General features: G+C 34.2%; 1 protein-coding gene across 1 annotated transcript in view; it reads left to right on the top strand.

The window, feature by feature from the left end:
* Nucleotides 1-18,191, top strand: part of LOC145243906 (voltage-dependent calcium channel subunit alpha-2/delta-3-like) — a 1,923,318-nt gene that overhangs the window by 1,817,206 nt on the left and 87,921 nt on the right. The window contains exon 20 of the mRNA XM_080107017.1: nucleotides 16,304-16,374. Within this exon, the coding sequence (XP_079963143.1) occupies nucleotides 16,304-16,374 (71 nt within the window). The remainder of the gene's footprint in view (nucleotides 1-16,303; nucleotides 16,375-18,191) is intronic.

Genomic DNA, 18,191 nt, shown 5'->3' with positions numbered 1-18,191 from the left:
AGATATAGTGATATGCAAATTAAGTATAATTTGCATATGAACAGATAGCTCATATTTATAAACTGACACTATTTAGAACAAGTGGTTGTTGAATGCTTACTTAGCGTTATACACGACATATCATTTATATTTTTCTCCTGTTTCCTAACACTTAAGAAGTGGACGGTATCACAATTTAAACATACATTCCATTTCTTTTCCGTTTATTTTATTTATTATATAAAATATTTTAGTTTCAGTATTAGTTATTTCCATAAGCATGTTTCTGCAAACAAACATCTTCTTTAAAAAATATAAACATATTTATTTAAAAAACCAGGATATTCTTATTTATTATATCTAAAAACATAATATTTTACTTTCAGTATTAAAATCAAATATTCTTATGTTTTTACTTACATTTTCGGCAGGGTCTTAAAATTAAGAAATACCATTTACTTACAAGGCGTTTCAAAACCGGAAATTGTGTGAATTGGTAAATATGCTGCACCGCCAACTTTATCCACTAAAACTGTTCATAATTTAGTTTCCAATAACCAAATCAACTGAAAATCAATTTCACTTTAAATGCGAATTATGAGGGGAATTCTAAAAGTAATGCCTTCTATTTTTATTCCGCCCTAATGGATCAGAGATTGCAATTGCAATGTTATAATGAATGAAAATATGTATTCATGATCTGACATCTCTCTGTTGCAGATATTGTCGGTGTGAGACTCTAAGAAAGCAACCAGTTATGAACGTGCATCAGATGCAGAGATGCCTCATTGAATTCCTGCATACAGAAAAAAATTGAACTAATCAACATTCATCGGAGTCTGTTGAATGTTTACGAAGCTGATGCAGTTGATGTCAGTACAGTTGGGAGATGAGTTCATCGATTTCAGAGTGGGAACAGAGATGCGAGTGACAAAGCACGCCCCAGGCGCCCGTGCGCAGCCACTACCCATTGCTGGCAAAAGTGCATTGAGAATGGTGGTGACTATGTAGAAAAATAAATTCTGGAACACAAAAGATCACTCGTTTTAATGGTACCACTCCCGTTTTTGTGACTGCCGTACATATAGAAATCTCTTATTATAGAAGTGAAGAGTTTGGATACAAAATGCGATCAAAACAAATTCTTTAGATTGAGAAATTAAACAAGAAAATATTATGTTTCTGAATTTTTGAGATGAGGATCCATAATTTGGATTCTTCAGACTACTGTTCTCATTGTAAATATTATTTGCACAATGTTTCAGATGATATAACTGCCGACCTTCTCCAGATGTATATTGTCTAAATCTGGAATCTTTCTGTCAAACTCGGGAATCTGCACGGAATTTCAAACAGAACTCTTTATTTAATCCATGCGAGTAGTATGCTCTTGTTCTGTCAGCCATAAAGTTTGAAATAATTTATAATTGTATTTTTTGTATCGCCCATACTGAGGATTGAATCTTCAGCCTTCAAACGAGTGTCACTTACGACTGAATTTTACCTAGTACTTTATCTCGATTTTGATAAGATACACTTGAAGAAGGTTGAAAGTTACATCGGCTTAAACATTGCGAAAATAACACTCAAAATGAGAACAGTAATTTGAATAATCCAAATAATCCAAGAACAAAACATCAAATCCAAACTTTGACTAAAAGCAAATTTTAATTATGTCAACGTTGTATTATATAAAACATGATTTTGTCATGTGCTAAAATCTTGAAATACAAATTTTTTTTAGAGTAGTTTGCTTGAAGCATTGTGTATAGTGTGAAAGGAGTTGTGTTTGAAGGCTATATCAATACGGTTCATAGGAAATACTGATGACACAAGTTAGTATATCTTCTCTTCTTCTATCTATCTTCTATCTATCTTTCTTCTATCTTCTTCTATCTATCTTCTTCTATCTATCTATTTTCTATCTTCTATCTATCTTTCTATCTATCTTCTCTATATAAATAAAATGAACTCCTTTTTTCGTGTGCTTTTGACCTTCATAGGATACACTGATGACACAAGTTAGTATATCTTCTCTTCTCTTCTTCTATCTATCGTCTATCTATCTTTCTTCTTCTATCTTCTTCTATCTATCTTCTTCTATCTATCTATCTTCTATCTATCTTCTTCTATCTATCTATTTATCTTCTATCTATCTTCTATTCTATGTTTCTATCTTCTATCTATCTATCTTCTATTCTATCTTTCTATCTCTATATCTTCTATCTATCTTTCTATCTTCTTCTATCTATCTTTCTATCTATCTTCTCTATATAAATAAAATGAACTCCTTTTTTCCGTGTGCTTTTGACCTTCATAGGATTAAAAATCAAGACATTATGCACAAACTGGAATACATTATCTGAGGTGTGCTATAGGCCTATTATCTCTAAACATCCTCGATAAGCGTACATTCCTATATTTTTCTGGTTAGAGTTCACTGCGAAAATCGGTTAGAACCAATGTAAGTTGTCAAATCATTTCTCTCTAATAAATTCATCCTACCCCCGCTCCCCATTTACACCAAGGAACAGTACGAAGAAACGCCGGTGGCTTAAAAAAACTGGAATGTTATTACAACTTTCCTTTACGTTCTACGTTTTCTGCTGGGTGAAACGAACCATTAGACTTAACCCATTTGAAGGTTTATTTATGCCGTTTTTCTTCTTTCATTTTTTTTCGTTTTGTCGTGGACTAACAAAAAACAGATTGTCATATTAACGTTCATTTTTTAATCGGTGAAACGCACCATTGATATATTTATGCCATTTTTTTGTTTTGTTCCCCCGCCGCCCCACCTTTGTGTTTTCTTTTTCTTTCACTTTAGTTCGTTTGGAAGTTGACACAAAAAACAGGATTGGCATTATCACATTCATTTTCTACTGTTTCCCCATCATATGACCTTGTAAAACGCTGGCATCGTGAATTCAAACATGGCCGGAAGTCTGTGGAAACAGCTCCCAGACCTGGTTGCCCCCCTTCTCCCATTGATGAGGCATCTGTCCGTCAAGTTGAGGCTGCCATTTTGGAAGATCAGCGCATTACTATTCGCCAAATAGCCAAAGATGTCAAGATAAGTACAGGGTCTTTGGAAACTATCATTCATGACCATTTGCATATGCATAAGATGCCTGCCAGATGGATTCCCAGGTTGCTCACACCATTCCAGAAGCGAGAACGCATCGAGTGCTCGAGGATGAATTTGGAGATGTGCCAAGAAGATGAGTCAAAGTTTTCCAAAAGACTGATTACACAGGATAAAACCTGGGTCCATCACTATGATCCAGCGGCCAAAGCTCAGTCAATGCAGTGGAAGCACTTGGACTCACCACCTCCAAAGAAGGCAAGGGTGCAGTCCTCCACTGGCAAGGTCATGCTCACAGTGATGACTGATTTCTTGGCAAAGAGTATCACAATTACAGGAGCCTATTATGCTTCACTTTTGAGGAAATTAAGGGAAGCTATCAAAATCAAGAGGCGGGGCAAGATCATCAAAGGTACCCTCCTCCTGCAGGACAATGCTCTGGTCCACAACTCGCATGTTGCCAGATCAGAAGTATGGGCGTGTGGTTATGAAATCTTTCCCCATCCTCCTTACTCTCCTGACCTTGTACCCCCTGACTTTCACCTCTTCCCAACCATGAAGTTGTTTTTGAAAGGAAAGCATTTCCCAGATGATGTAGCCTTGATTTCTGAAGTCATGTCGTGATTGGAGGACCAAAACGGTCTCCAGAGCTGCATCAAACGATGGGAGAAATGCATAACTCTGGGTGGTTCCTATGTAGAGAAAAACAAATAATTCTGCCAAGCTTCATTGCTCTACTACTATAGGAAGTGGGTCAGGGGCACTACTTATTGCACGCCCCTCGTAGACATGTGAAAGTTTGTTTGAAATCAATGTGAATCAGACGACTTCTGGAACAAAGTTATTTGATTAGATTAAACAGAAATTGAACTTTTCAGAAGAAACATGCGCACGGGTGTATGGAGGAAAAGGAGCACAGAATGTAAACCATCAAATACCATTGCCACTGTAAAATTTTTATAAGGTGGAAGTGTGATGATTTTGAGCTGCTTTTCTGCAAATGGAGTTGGAGGAATGGAAATCATAAAAGGGCAAATGAATACAGCAAAATACACAAAGATTTTGTCAACACATCTGTTCAAGAGGCTGACAGATTTAGGATTAGACCGTGACTTTATCTTTCAACAAGACAATGATCCCAAGCACAAGGCTAAAATACTATGATAATGTGGTTAGTGTTCTACAGTGGCCTAGCCAGTCACCCAACCTAAATCCCATCGAAAATATGTGAGAAACTTTGAAGTTAAGTGTGTATGCAAAAGATCCCAAGATTATCAAGGAATTGAATAAAGTTTGCAAAGAAGAATGGCTGAAATTGCCAGCAAGTGTGTGTAAGAAACTATAGGCAGTTATGGAAAGCGTTTGGAGACTGTAAGGCAGAACGAAGGATATAAATATTATTAAATGTGTTAAATACATTTGCATATGGGTAATTTGATTTTTTGTTAATAAATATTTGTCAATTAAATATATTTTCATTTCCCTTTTATTTTTAGAAAGATAATATCTGTTTAAAGATTGAGTGTAAATTTTATTAAAAATAATTTGATATTTTTTGAGAAATAAAAAAAAACAATGTACCAAATACTTTTGTTACCCACTATATATATATATATATATATATATATATATATATATATATATAAGGGAAAAGTATATCGCAGTAAGTGAAAATAAGTCATAAGATAGTTCATTTAAAACAAAAATAGGTTTGAATCTCTTAAAATTCTGACTAGAATTGTCCGCAGATAAAAGTTATCTTCTATAATATAAATCTCACCTATCTGTTTAAATGCATTTATGTATGTATGTATGCATGTCTGCTTAAAACCTTCGACAGAGGTGACGGATTTTCACGAGATCAGTATCGTTTTGAAACTTGACTCTTCAGATGACAAATATCCAAAAATTGGCTAAAACATTCATTCTTTCACCCTCAACTTGGCACTTTTCTACAGGAAGGGGTCGCTTTTTTCGCCGATATTCTTGAAAGTCATCCCCTCTTTTTGATTGACTAGCCTTAATTTAAACCTTCGCTTCTTCCGGTTTGGCGATGGATGCAACAGCAAAGTCGTCATATCTTTGGGGGGGAGGGGGGTCACATTCTTTTGCTCCTTCGTCGGGTTAGGGTTCGAGCCTGCCTACGTACTACCACTTTTTGTTTTTTTTTATTATTTGCTCAACACACACTTCCAAACACCCGGGCAACGCCGGGCACCCAGGCTAGTAAGTACTAAGTAATAGTCTTCTGAAAGTTGGTGGTTCAATCCTTCATATGATCGATAAAAAGAATACAATTACGAATTACTTAAGGCTGATATCCGGTTCTTGTTCTTCGAATGAAAGCAAACTACCTTTGTGGATTAAATTTCATACAGATTCACGAGTTCAACATAATTATTCAAAACCTTTACGTCCATGTGACTGGACTGACAGACGATCAGTTACATCATTCATTTGCATCATGTAATCCATCTCCTCTCATGCTGCTACTACTATTACTTCTACTCCTTCTATTACCCTTCTCCCACCACTTCTCATCTCATGAGATGAGAAGTGGTGGGAGAAGTAGTGTCACCATCTAAAACATTCAAAGTGCAGAAAGCAAGCGTTTTAGTATTATACTAGACTACTCATAACCCATTAGGTCAGTATATGTGATGGTTAGCTATAGAAGAGCGAGTATGGCAAAAATATGCACACTTGCGCATGCAACAATAGCGACCACTTTTTACATAAAGAATTACATTGCTTCAAAAAACTATTTATTTGCAGAAAATTTAAATGCGATAGTCTTTTTCAGCATACCCGGAAACCATTGAAAGTCGTAATTTTAAAGGAAAATTTGGTAAATATTCAGATACGTTACACCAGAACACTGACCACTCTAATTTGTTTTTTTTTAGAGGTAATCGAGGTCACTGACAACGAATCTGATATTCAAACCGGGGGCAAATTTACCATTTGCATGGTATTAACCCCTGAACCCACGAACTACTTTCCGCCATGTTACAGCTTCAGTTTCCGCCATTTTACAGCACCATAAACGACGGCTTGCTTTACCTAGCAAACTGCCTTCCCACATGGCGAACCAATCTTCTGCGGAAAATTTAAAATTAGAAAAAGAAATGGTACTTGTACAGTTTTGTCAAGACATTAAAAAATGAAAATACCGAAAAAAGTTTAAATTGTATGTATCAAGTCATAGAACGAAGTTTTCAAAAAAAAAATTGCGCTTAATTTCATCAAGTAGTTTTTTTTTTTTTTACAGCGGAAAAACCCATTTTTATGAGAGCACATTGAAGGCAGCCATCTTGGATTTAAAAAAAAATTTTGTTTGAATTTTAGAAATGCCAAAGGGAGATAACTCCAGTTAAAGCGCTGACACCCCTTCCCATCTTTAATACTAGTTTTTCTTCCTAAAAATCGAACATTTTGCTCGATATCATAACAAATTGTTTTTTCGCTTGTAAAAAAAATTGATGAAATTAAGTGAATTTTTTTTCGGAGAACTTTGTTTCATAACGGATACGTACAATATAAACTTTTTTCGATATTTTCATTTTTTAATGTCTTGACTAAACTGTACAAGTACCAAAGAAATAAAGCAAGAAAAGAAAAACACACCCAGTTGTGGGGTGGGGGGTTATGGGTTGTAATTGAATTTTTTTTTTTCCCCCCCAGAACATAGAATTTTCTAATTTTCAAAAATACATTATAGCACTTTTTGGGTGGAAAATTTAAAATTAGCTGAAAAAGAAATGAAACAAGAAAAGGAACGCACTCTAAGTTGGGGAGAAAGGGGGAGGGGGGTTAATTTAATTGTTTTTTTTCCTGGAACATAGAATTTTCAAATTTTCAAAAAGTAACGCACTGACATTTACAGATTACCAACACCCCCCCCCCGGTTAACTAAACTGCAGAAGCACCTATTAAGCCACATAACTTCTATAATCGAATACCCCTCCCGCAAAAAAAAAAAGAACGAAAAACATAAAAATGTTTGGTGCTGATGTTTTTGTAAACCGCATTAAAAACTACGTGAGACAAAAAAAAAAAAGTCCAAATTTGTACTTTTCTTTAATTGTAAGTCATTAAAAAATGTCAGTCCGTAATTTTTTTCACCCAAAAAGTGCTATAATGTACTTTTTGAAAATTTGAAAATTTTATGTTACAGGAAAAAAAAAAAACAATTAAATTACCCCCCTCCTCCCCAACTTGAAGTGCTTTCCTTTTATTGTTTTATTTCTTTTCCAGCTAATTTTAAATTTTCCACGGAAGATTGGTACGCCATGTGAGAAGGCAGTTTGCTAGGTGAAGCTAGCCGTCGTTTATGCTGCCGCGCGCGCACGTGCGTAGCGTAAACGGAAGCTGTAAAATGGCGGAAAGTAGTTCGTGGGTTCAGGGGGTTAATACCATGCAAACGGTAAATTTGCCCCCGGTTTAAGTATCAGATTCGTTGTCAGCGACCTCGATTACCTCTAAAAAAACAGATTAGAGTGTTCTGTTGTAACGTATCTGAATATTTACCGAAAATTTTAAGGTAGAAATCAAGTAGAAGTTTACTAAAACTTCTATTTTTATATTTGCTTTAAAAAAAAAAAAAACTACATTTAATACAGTGTTGCTCATCGGAACTTACGCCACTTACGCCAAATGGCTGTGTAAACAAAGAAGTGCGACTCTTAACGAAACTTTTATAACTTTTGCCGGCGTTGTTGGATATATCGTCACTGATCTGAGGGAGATAACTTTTACTAAGACATAAGCGTACAGTAACCACCCACTTTTGGGCCACTTTAGCTCTCTATTTCCTATGTTTGTTTGTTTGTTTTTATTAGTTCCTGTGAAAAAAAACTATTTTCATTTTTATTTAAATCAAAAAAAAAAAAGCTGATATTTGGACGTGACAATGAATTCTCTGGAAAAGTATGCGACGCAAATTGCAGAGTGAAATGTAATATTTAATAAACAAGTTCGGCGAAAATTTTTAGTATGATTTTTTGTGTCACCCTTCCCATCTTTAATTCTAGCTTTTCTTCCTAAAAATCGAACATTTTGCTCGGTATCATAAATTGTTTTTTCGCTGTAAAAATAAAACTACTTGATGAAATTAAGTGAAATTTTTTTCGGAGAACTTCGTTTCATAACAGATACATACAATTTAAACTTTTTTCGATATTTTCATTTTTAATGTCTTGACTAAACTACCGATTTTTTTAATTAAAATAAAACAAACTTATCTTTTTCATTTAATTATTCAGTTTTTTTTTTTGTTTTTTTTTTTTTTTTCATTTTCACTTTTTTTTATAACAATTTAAAACTTTTTCATTTAGTTATATTTAGAATCATTTTAATTTTTATTTAAAAGAAACGAAAAAGAAGCTAATATTTTAACGTTTTTCCATTCAAACACTTTAATTTATCTGTTTTAAATATCAGCTTCTTTCTGGTTATTAATATTTTTGTAATGTTAAATGTTTTGTTTGTTTTAGCGTTTCAAATTGTAGCGTTAAAAAAATGAATTAAAGAAGTTTCAGACTGTTTAAAAAAAATGGAAATGAAAGAAAGTTTTGAGGTTTGTTTTTTTTTTTTTTTTGGATTAAAGAATCATACTAAAAACTTTTGTGGCATTTCCTGAAGAATCTTGGATTGGATTCAAATTATTGTTTATTTTAAATAAAAATTGTTTGAAAATGATTCCAACTTGCAAGGAAAAATACAAATATAATTCGTAAAATGCTGATGCAAAAAAGAAGATAGGATTTAGTTTTGTTTTTATTTGAATATTTTAAACGCAAAAATATTGTCAAGTTAAAAAAAAAAAAAAGCTTTCATGGATTTGGTTTTATTTAATCGCGCATGCACAGAATTTTTCAATCCGGAAGTTGTAGCCCGGATACACGGTTTCAACACCCAAGCAAGACAATTTGAGTTTTATAATATAATAGATCAAATTTTCGAAATGGTGTGTTATTTCATCTCAGTGTTATTCAAGGATTCAATTCGTTATGAAAGGAATTAACCAACTATTGATTTTTTTTGTTTGTGTTTTTTTACAAAGCAGTCACCACTTAGCAAGGCCTGGAGACCACTCAAGGATAAGGATTAATGAGTGTATGCTAGTCAATAGGACAATATCATAGTAATCGTTAGTGGAAATTTGGTCAATTAGATTACTTACAGAGATGGTTCATCAAGAACTTGTTTACATTGGACTTGAAGACGACCATATTGTAGTCAGCTGGAAAGCAGGGAAACAGAACATAATTGGGGAGAGGGGACCATAGAAAATTTATTATTATACTCAATAATACGAGATGATAGTGTAGTAATTGTTACGGTGTAAATTGGATAGAATTTGATTATTTATGGGGACGGTTCAACAAGAACTCTTTTACATTGGATTTGAAGGCTACCATGTTGTATTCAATTGGGAAGCAGGCCAGCAGCACAGTGTTCCACAGGCAGACAATTCATGGAAAGAAGCTTTGTTCATAGAATCTGTGTTTAGATTAAGGCACAAATAGAGAATAGAGGAAATCGTATATAGTGGTTGTAGCTAGTTGAGTTAAAAATCATATTATTTGGATTCTTTGGACTACTGTTTTCATTGTGAGCATTATTTTCACAAAATTTTGGTCAATGTAACCTCGGAACATCTTCAGGTATATATCTTGTCGAACTCGAGAATCTTTCTGTCGAAATTTGGAATCTGTACAGGACCCTTTCCAATGGGGTAGCATGCTCTCGTGCTCTCGTGCCATCAACCATGACAAGGTAGAAGTTTTAAGCAAATTGCAATTGTACTTTGGGTGTTGCCTTTGCTGAGGATTGAACCTTCAACCTCTAGAAATGTGTAACTTTTACAATTGAATTTTATTACATCTCGTTTAATTCACCTTCCTTCCTATCATCCAGAAAACACTCAGTATGTAAACAACGCCCTGGTTGCTCGTGGACTGGGGGGGGGGGTTAAAGGTTCAATCTTCAGTGTGGACGACATTCAAAATACAATTATAAATTACTGTAGACTTCTAGCCAGTCATGGCTGACAGAATGAGAGCATGCTACTATCCCTGTTGATTACATAAAAGGTTTCGTTTAGAATTCCATGCAGATTTCCAAATTCGACGGAAAGATTTCTGAGATTGACAGAAAGATTCCTGAGTTTGATAAGAATTATGAAGAAGGTTGGAGGTTACACTAACCGATATGCAAATAATATTCAAGATGAGACCAGTAGTCGAAAGAATCCAATCATACAAATAATTCTCTAAAATTCAGAAGCGTAACATAATAAAATATTTCTCAGTTTTGGAATTGAGTTATGTTTACAAAAAAAGTTCCATTTTAAGTGTTAAGATTTGGAAATAACTCATCAAGTCACACATCTCTTACCAACTTTTTGCCCATCATTTTCATTCTCTCTCACCAAGTCACATGAACCTTTGAACATTTTTTTATACATCGCCTATTATATGTATTCTCTCTCTCTCTCTCTCTCTCTCTCTCTCTCTCTCTCTCTCTCTTTCAATATCAATAGTCGAAGGCAACACACAAAAAACATAAAAAGATTGTAGTATCAAAAAAATGTACTAGTAATATTATTTAGCTCATAGTCTTTTTTTTTTTTTTTTCATTTTCACTCCAAACAAGGCACAGTGCTATTTTGATGTAGGGAGTTACTGAGACATAATTTACAGGGATACTGTATAGGGAGTTGAGCAGTAAGATGTCTGTTTACATTACATTTGAACTTATGCATGTCAGTACAGTCAGGGAAGCAGGAACCCGGAAGTGAATTCTAAAGTTTAGCAGTCTTAAAGAAACTATTAGAATAGAAGGCTTTCTGATATCTGGGAATCTCTACTGTCTATAGGTTGGATTTTATTTGCTTTTCGGATTTGTTGAGGGTATTTGCGTCGAGGGAGTCCAAGGGTTTGCAGTTCATCGGAGCACCTAGCATTAAATACTTGTAAATGGATGGTCACATTCAATGCTGCCAAGACTAAGCTAGTTTCCATCAATAATTACAAGAAACCTTCTCTACCCCCAATAGCAATGGCCAAAAACACATTACCTGAAATTACTTCTTTTAAACTCCTCTGTAGAGGACTAGGATATATAAATCCTAATCCCGTTACAAAAGAATAATGAAACGAATGGAATTGAAGGAAACAAAAACTCAATTGATGGATAAGATAAACGTGTCGTTTATTTATTGTTCAAAGAATGAATGTTTTAGATATAACACGTGTTCATGTCCACGCGGGTGTAACCATCGTTCGTTGCGGAACTGGTGTTGTAGAAAGAAAAGGAAATGTGTGTTCATCTCAAGTTCGGGTCACTATCGTTTGTTTGCGCATGGGAAAAGAAGTGAGTAATGTAATGGAACGAGAAATGGCAGTCCATCATGTAGACAAAGAAAAGGATAGAGGGTTGAAGTCAGTTAGCAGTCAGCTGCGCGAAGGTGTTCTCAGGGACCAGTAGTAGATAGAGAGAGAAAGAGTGAGAATATGTACATACGGCCTGTTAGCTTTTTGTCCCACATAGTAGCAAGTGGTGTGAGGTACGCACCCCCTTTCGGGAGGCGACGGTTTGTCGAACCTCTCAGCCCGAGAGCTGGTCCTAAAGGAAGAAGCCGCTTGTTGCTCTTTCTTTTATAGGTGTTTCTGCTGGTCTTTTGCACATGTGTGGATTTCCTTTGAAAGGAAATGATGTCGTCCATCTGTGTGCGTACGTGTGCGCATGTGTAAGTACATGTGTGTATGTTAGCGTGTGTGTATATACACGTGGATGTGAGTGTATGTACGCGAACGTGAATATATGTACGTGTGTGGACATGGGCGCGTATGTTTGTGTGCGCGTATGTATATGACAAGTAATATAGCTTGAAATGTGAACGCATGTTTTTGTGTGAGACTTGAAAAGGCTCGCACACCTCGGACTAACGTTCACCGGAAACATAAGTTGGAACAGATACATTGAGAGCATTGTCAAGGCTGCTGCAACGAAAGCAGGCTCTCTCTACCGTGCTAGAAAGCTACTTACGCAGGAAAGTTCCTGTACCTCTATAAAGCCACCATTTGTCCATGTATGGAGTACTGCTGTCACATTTGGCCTGGTGCATCAGCTACTAGTCTCTCATTCCTGGACAGGATTCAAAAGAGAATTGCCAACCTAATATGTCCTGAACCGTCATCTAAGATTCAGCTTCTGTCCCATCGACAAAATGTTGCATCCCTCTGCCTGTTCTACAAGTATTTTAATGGTGAATGCTCTGACGAACTACAAGCACTTGTACCTCCTCGACACTGACAAGCAGCTAAATCCCACACCTACACAGTAGAGATTAGGTATAAGAAAACCTTCTACTCCAATAGTTTCTTCCCCAGAACTGTTAGATTTTGGAACTCCCTTCCAGGATTCTGCTTTCCCAACTGTACTGACATGCAGAAGTTTAAGTGTAATGTGAACAGACATCTTGCTGCTCAACTCCCTTCATAATATCCCTGCAATTTATGTCCCTGATAGTAGCCCCCTACTTCAAAGTGGTACTGTGCCTTGTTTGGGGTGAAAACTGAATTTAAAAAAAAAATTTAAAAAAAAAGGAAATTAAAAGGGGGTGATATAGGGAGCAGATAATTATAAATTTTGTCTTTTTAATGTTTCTCTTCAATCGGTTGTGCTAACTCACTTTTTCCCCAATGGGTCAGATTTATTTGTTAGTAAACTATCGATTTAAATAAGAAACATTAAAAGAAGGATAAAACAGATTTTTAAGAATAAGCATTCAGCAGGAGAAATAACACATTTCTCTTTATTTTAGAAGTGGAGAATTGCTTCCTTCAACCTACGAGATAAGATACTCGCATATACAATTTCAATGGCACAGCATTTTAAAATGTTAACATAAAAATGGATTGTTGCCATGCGAGGCAACTTCAAAAACAAAAACAAAAAAAAATGAATTGTCGGCAAGGGAGGCAACTTCCAATCTAAGTACAAGAGCGAATAACTCTTTATTCTTTGAATTATATTTAATAAGAATTATCTCCCTTTTTCACATTTTCTCTATAAATTATGTCTTTGTTTATTTCTATTTATTACTAACCATATTCACCTCGCATTGCCTGGGAGTCTCATTATTAAAAAAAAAAAAATTAATGCTGCTGTTTTTTATAATTTTTATTAACACTGTAGTCTACACGCTATGTTCATTCTTTCCTCCTGACTGAGATAGTACTTTTGTTGTCTCAAAAACTTTGAGGTAATTTGTTTTTATTAAATATGAAAATTTGGAATTTTAATTCATTGTTCTAAGGGAGATAAGTTTTTTTACACTTATCTGAATGTTTTAAGAAAAATTATAATATCGTCGCATTTTACATTTTTTTTCTTGTTATTAATGTTATAAAATTTTGTTCCATTAAACGAAGTAGTTGAAAAATTCTTTTTTTCTAACAATTCCTAGTAAAATAGAGTCCTCCCCCTCTTAGATTGACAATGGCCAAAAATATATAATTTAGAGTGGGGTATCAGATTTTGTTTCACATATGAATTTCATATTAGATGATCGCCGACTTCCTGACCAGATAGCTTTTTAAGGACATACAACTAAATATTTTTAAAAAGAGATCAATGTTGAGGAGATAGGTGGTAACACATCCTAGTAATTTTTAATGCTGAAAAAAAATCATATATATATATATATATATATATATATATATATATATATATATATATGATTTTCAATTTTTCATCATTTGAAAAGTAGGTAATTATTGTAAAACTAAATCCCTACACACTAAGATACTTGAGAATTGTAATAGTTAATGTTTCTGGGCAAACTTTAGTATAGAATATTTCAATGTTAAAAAAAAAAAAAAAAAAAAAAAAAAAAAAAACACATGTCCACAACTAACCCTCGGTCCCTGTGGCAATACAAAAGATGAATAAAACATACATTTTTTTAGATGAAAAAGGTATGCATACATTGGTGCAATGAAACAAGCAATATTCAATTTCACCACCCCCCCCCCCGGCCAAAAAAAAAAGTAATTACTTCATTAATAATATATTTTCATGTATATTTTTATTGAGAAAAAAAAAAACACTCCTACAAAAAAAAAAACAACGGAAACACATCCAGTAAATTACGAAAATGAGCAAGATTTTAAAACATTGATTACATGTTCTTCAAAAAGCTATCTGACCAGAAGTAAGTGGCCAATTTATTTTTTTCATTATGGAAATTGCTCTAGACAAGGCATGAAGCCACTTGATGTAAGGAGCTTAAAAAATAGTGCTTCAATGTAAAAAACTTACAAATGATAAGTGTTAGATGCAATAGACACTGACCCAAAAAACAGCAATTCTTCCCTCTTTGTCAGAAGCTTTGTTCATGAAATGTGAGGCCACAAAACTTTGTTCATGAAATGTGAGGACTACGTAAAGGATAAAATAAGGAAAACGAGAGTTGTGTGGTTGCCAAAAGTAAACCCATGATCCATTTTCTACTCTACTACCTATGTTTAATATATATATATATATATATATATATATATATATATGTATGTATTATTTGGATTCATCGGACTACTGTTCTCATCTTGAGTGTGATTTTCACGACGTTTTGGTCGATGTAACCTCCGACTTTCTCCAGGTGTATCTTGTTGAACTCGGAAATGTTTCTGGCGAACTTAAGAATTTGGATGGAATTTCGAGGGGAACCCTTTATTTACTTCACGGGGGTTGTATGCTCTTGTTCCGTCAGCCATGACTGGATAGTGGTCCTAAGTAATTCGCAATTGTATTTTTCAGTCGCCCACACTGAGGATTGAACCTTCAAGAGAATATCACTTTTTACAATTGATTTTTCCAAGTACTCTAACCACTGTGCCAGAGTGCCAAGAACAACTGCCAGACCCCGTCCATCTTCCGGAGTACTTTTGACTAATCATCATGGACTTTGGTCTTTTTCTCAGTCCTCCTTATTCACTCACCCAGAAAGATGACCAAAATTTCCATTCAAAAGTATTTTGGAAGATCAACAGCAGTTGTCCTTGACCCTCTGGGTGTCACAGAGGCAGTGTGGGTTTTTTTTAGCCTGACAGGAGTTGAGCCTATGCGTCTTGTCAAGTGAGATGCACTTGAGATTACGACTGTCCACTGTTCACTTAAAAGAGCCTATCTGCAGACAATCTATAAGCATTATATTTTTTCAGAGTTTTCACTTTTCAGCATAAACCTCCATTTAAAGACACATTTATTTTATTTTTCAAAGAGAAATCCAATTTTGTGTGACTGAAAGACATTTCTAATCTATTCTGTTGGCCAAACATCTCTTGTCTTAAGCATTAACTATTCGCATACACCGCAAACATGCAACTCACTAAATATGCAGCCTAGTGCAGGTTTATAAATATATTAGGTTATTGCATGAGTTCCCACCAAATTAAAAAAAAAATCAAAGAATTTTAACAGCAAAATTAAGTTCATGTGGGACCCAAGTTCCAAGTTTTTGTGTGAATTCCATCAACTGAAGATGGCGTGAAATTGTCACAAAATCACATCTTCATCTTTTCACCCAATTCTCTACATGTCTGATGGCCATCTTCATTCAAAAGAACCCTGAGTTGGTCTTCGTCTATTTTGATTGGTTTTCCGGAACGAGGAGCGTCATTGTGGTCAAAATTACTGTGTTTGAATCTGGTAAACTAATTTCGAACAGATCTCTCTACTATAACGTTTTCTCTATATACGGCACAAATATCCTTGATCACTTCACTCGCTTTTTGACCTCAATTAAAGGCGAAAAGAAGGATGTGTCAAAATGTGATTTTTTATCTACTTGACAATCCATTTGACGGTTTTGAAAAGCGAGAAAAAATTATATGAGAAAAAAACGATGACGATTATCTTGTAGAACAGAATACGTGATTTCTAATGATATATGACACTTTGCCAAATATCAAAATATGTTTTAGAACAAAGTTTTTTATGAAACGATGGGAACTTGCGCAACAACCTGATAGATGTAGTTCTTAATTCATTTGAACAACATATTGTTATTCCCAATCCAAGATGCTCTATTTTACAGAGCTGCATTTTCCCAAATGAAAAACTAACCTCATTTCTAACTTTTTTAGTCATTTAGAGTTAACTCCCTTTGTTTGAACTCGATTTTTATTATTTTTAATTCGATCTTTTTTTTTTTTTTTTTTTTTTTTGCAGTTTAGCCCTGGTGTTTCCAGAAAAATATGGACATTTCAAAATAAGCATTTCAAACCAAAGACAAAATCAAAGTAAGTAATTTTCGCTTTTATTTTAGCTATCTGAGCATGACACAAAGTACATCCGATGATGATGATGATTCAATTTGGGAGCTTTGAGGAGTACACAGCGTTACACCTAAGGTAAAACATACAATCGTATGAATCCCTGTGGTACGTTTTGCTTTCTCTTTTCTTTTTTTTTTTTTTTTTTGGACGGCTTCATTCTACTGTTGCCATTGGTTTCGATGATTACTTTTAGAATCAGATATCTATACTTGAAGGTTGTCAACATCCATAATGTAAGAAGTACTATCGAAATGACAGTATTCTAGGCACCGCCAAAACTGGGGGGGGGGCAGGTCAGTACTTTTTGACGGACCGTCTTTTTAAAAATCTACCAAAAATCAGGTAATTATCCGATCAATACGAAATTTTCAGCGATTATTAGGAGAAGAATGAACTTTATAACAGTGTACTTATTTTTCATAAACGATATTTATATATATATTTTTTTTTGCTTACAAAACCCCCCCTTGTTTTGAAGTGGGAACAAATATGCTTAAAATAATCATTTGAAACTGAACAAAACATATTGTGTTGTTGTAAGGGACAGAATTATAGATTAAAAAAAAAAAAAAATTGTTTGCATACCTTATTTTGACGTCTGAATATCAGAACTTCGATTGTGTTTAATTATCCCGCTTTTGAGTTTTGAAGTGTGAAATTCGGTGAATATGTTAAGTAAAATAATTAATTTAAGTTAAGCAAAACAAAAAAAAAAATTTTTTTTATATTTATACGAAAAAAGCCATTTTAAAATTTTTGATAAATAAATTAACAATTTTTTTTTAGCGAGCCGAATAATGCATGACCATTATTAAACAGAGCATGCTTTGAATAATCGATACAAAAAAAAAAAATTCGATAAATATTGTGCCCTTTGTGTTAAAAATAGCATCATTTTTTTCGATCTCGTTTGAAAACGTTTGCCGCCTTTCGACTACGGTGGACGAAAAGCGCTGAAATAATTTTTTTTTATTCTGCTTTAAATTGCCCCCTCCCCCCATTTTGGGGAGCCTGGCCCCCACACACATACACATTAAAAACCAAACTCATACAAATGGTCACCCATCTGGTACTGGCCAGCCTCAGCTTAATAATACATTGAAATTTTCGTCACTGAAAAATAAGTTTTTTTGGCCTGTTTAGTCTTCCATAGTTTTCGTCTCATCGAAAGAAAACGTAAACAGAATCGATCTGAACTCTTCGGCGACGCGAAATATCTGGTTACATATATGAATAAGTGGAATTATTTGAAATTCAGGTACTTATATTATAATATTTTTGCATATTCTCTTAGAAAATCATCCTAAATCTTAGTTAGACAATAAATGAATAAATAAATTATTTCAAAAACCCTTTTTTTTAAATATTTAAGTACGTTTTTTGTGCAAGACAAAAAATAACAATTGTTAACTTTTTGGGAAAATTTAACATTTAAAATTGAATTAAAAATAGTAGAAAAAGTTTTACATTATTCTGTTTTCTATATGATAAAATTCAGGGTTTTATCTTTCTGGAAAAAAAAAAGTTACTCAGAAATAATGGATTTTAATAAATGTAATTTAGTTTTAAAAAACAACAACAACTTGATTTTGCGGCCATTTTTGGCGGTGCCTACAGTATTCTAACTTGACACTCCTAATCACTCCTTAGTTCTTTAGTGCTACCAGATCAGGCTGTCTGAAGATACTGGCTTCCTAACCAAAAATACACCAAACACAGATGCTATTGTTTTTTCTTCATTATTGCAAAACTCAATCATGTTCTGCAAAGTCAAAAACAAA

Source organism: Euprymna scolopes, chromosome 22 (genome assembly GCF_053919585.1).
Source record: "Euprymna scolopes isolate OS-2025 chromosome 22, ASM5391958v1, whole genome shotgun sequence".
Taxonomy (NCBI): Eukaryota; Metazoa; Mollusca; class Cephalopoda; order Sepiida; family Sepiolidae; genus Euprymna; species Euprymna scolopes.
The sequence above is the reverse complement of the archived record's forward strand: the minus strand, read 5'-3'. Positions and strand labels throughout refer to the sequence as shown.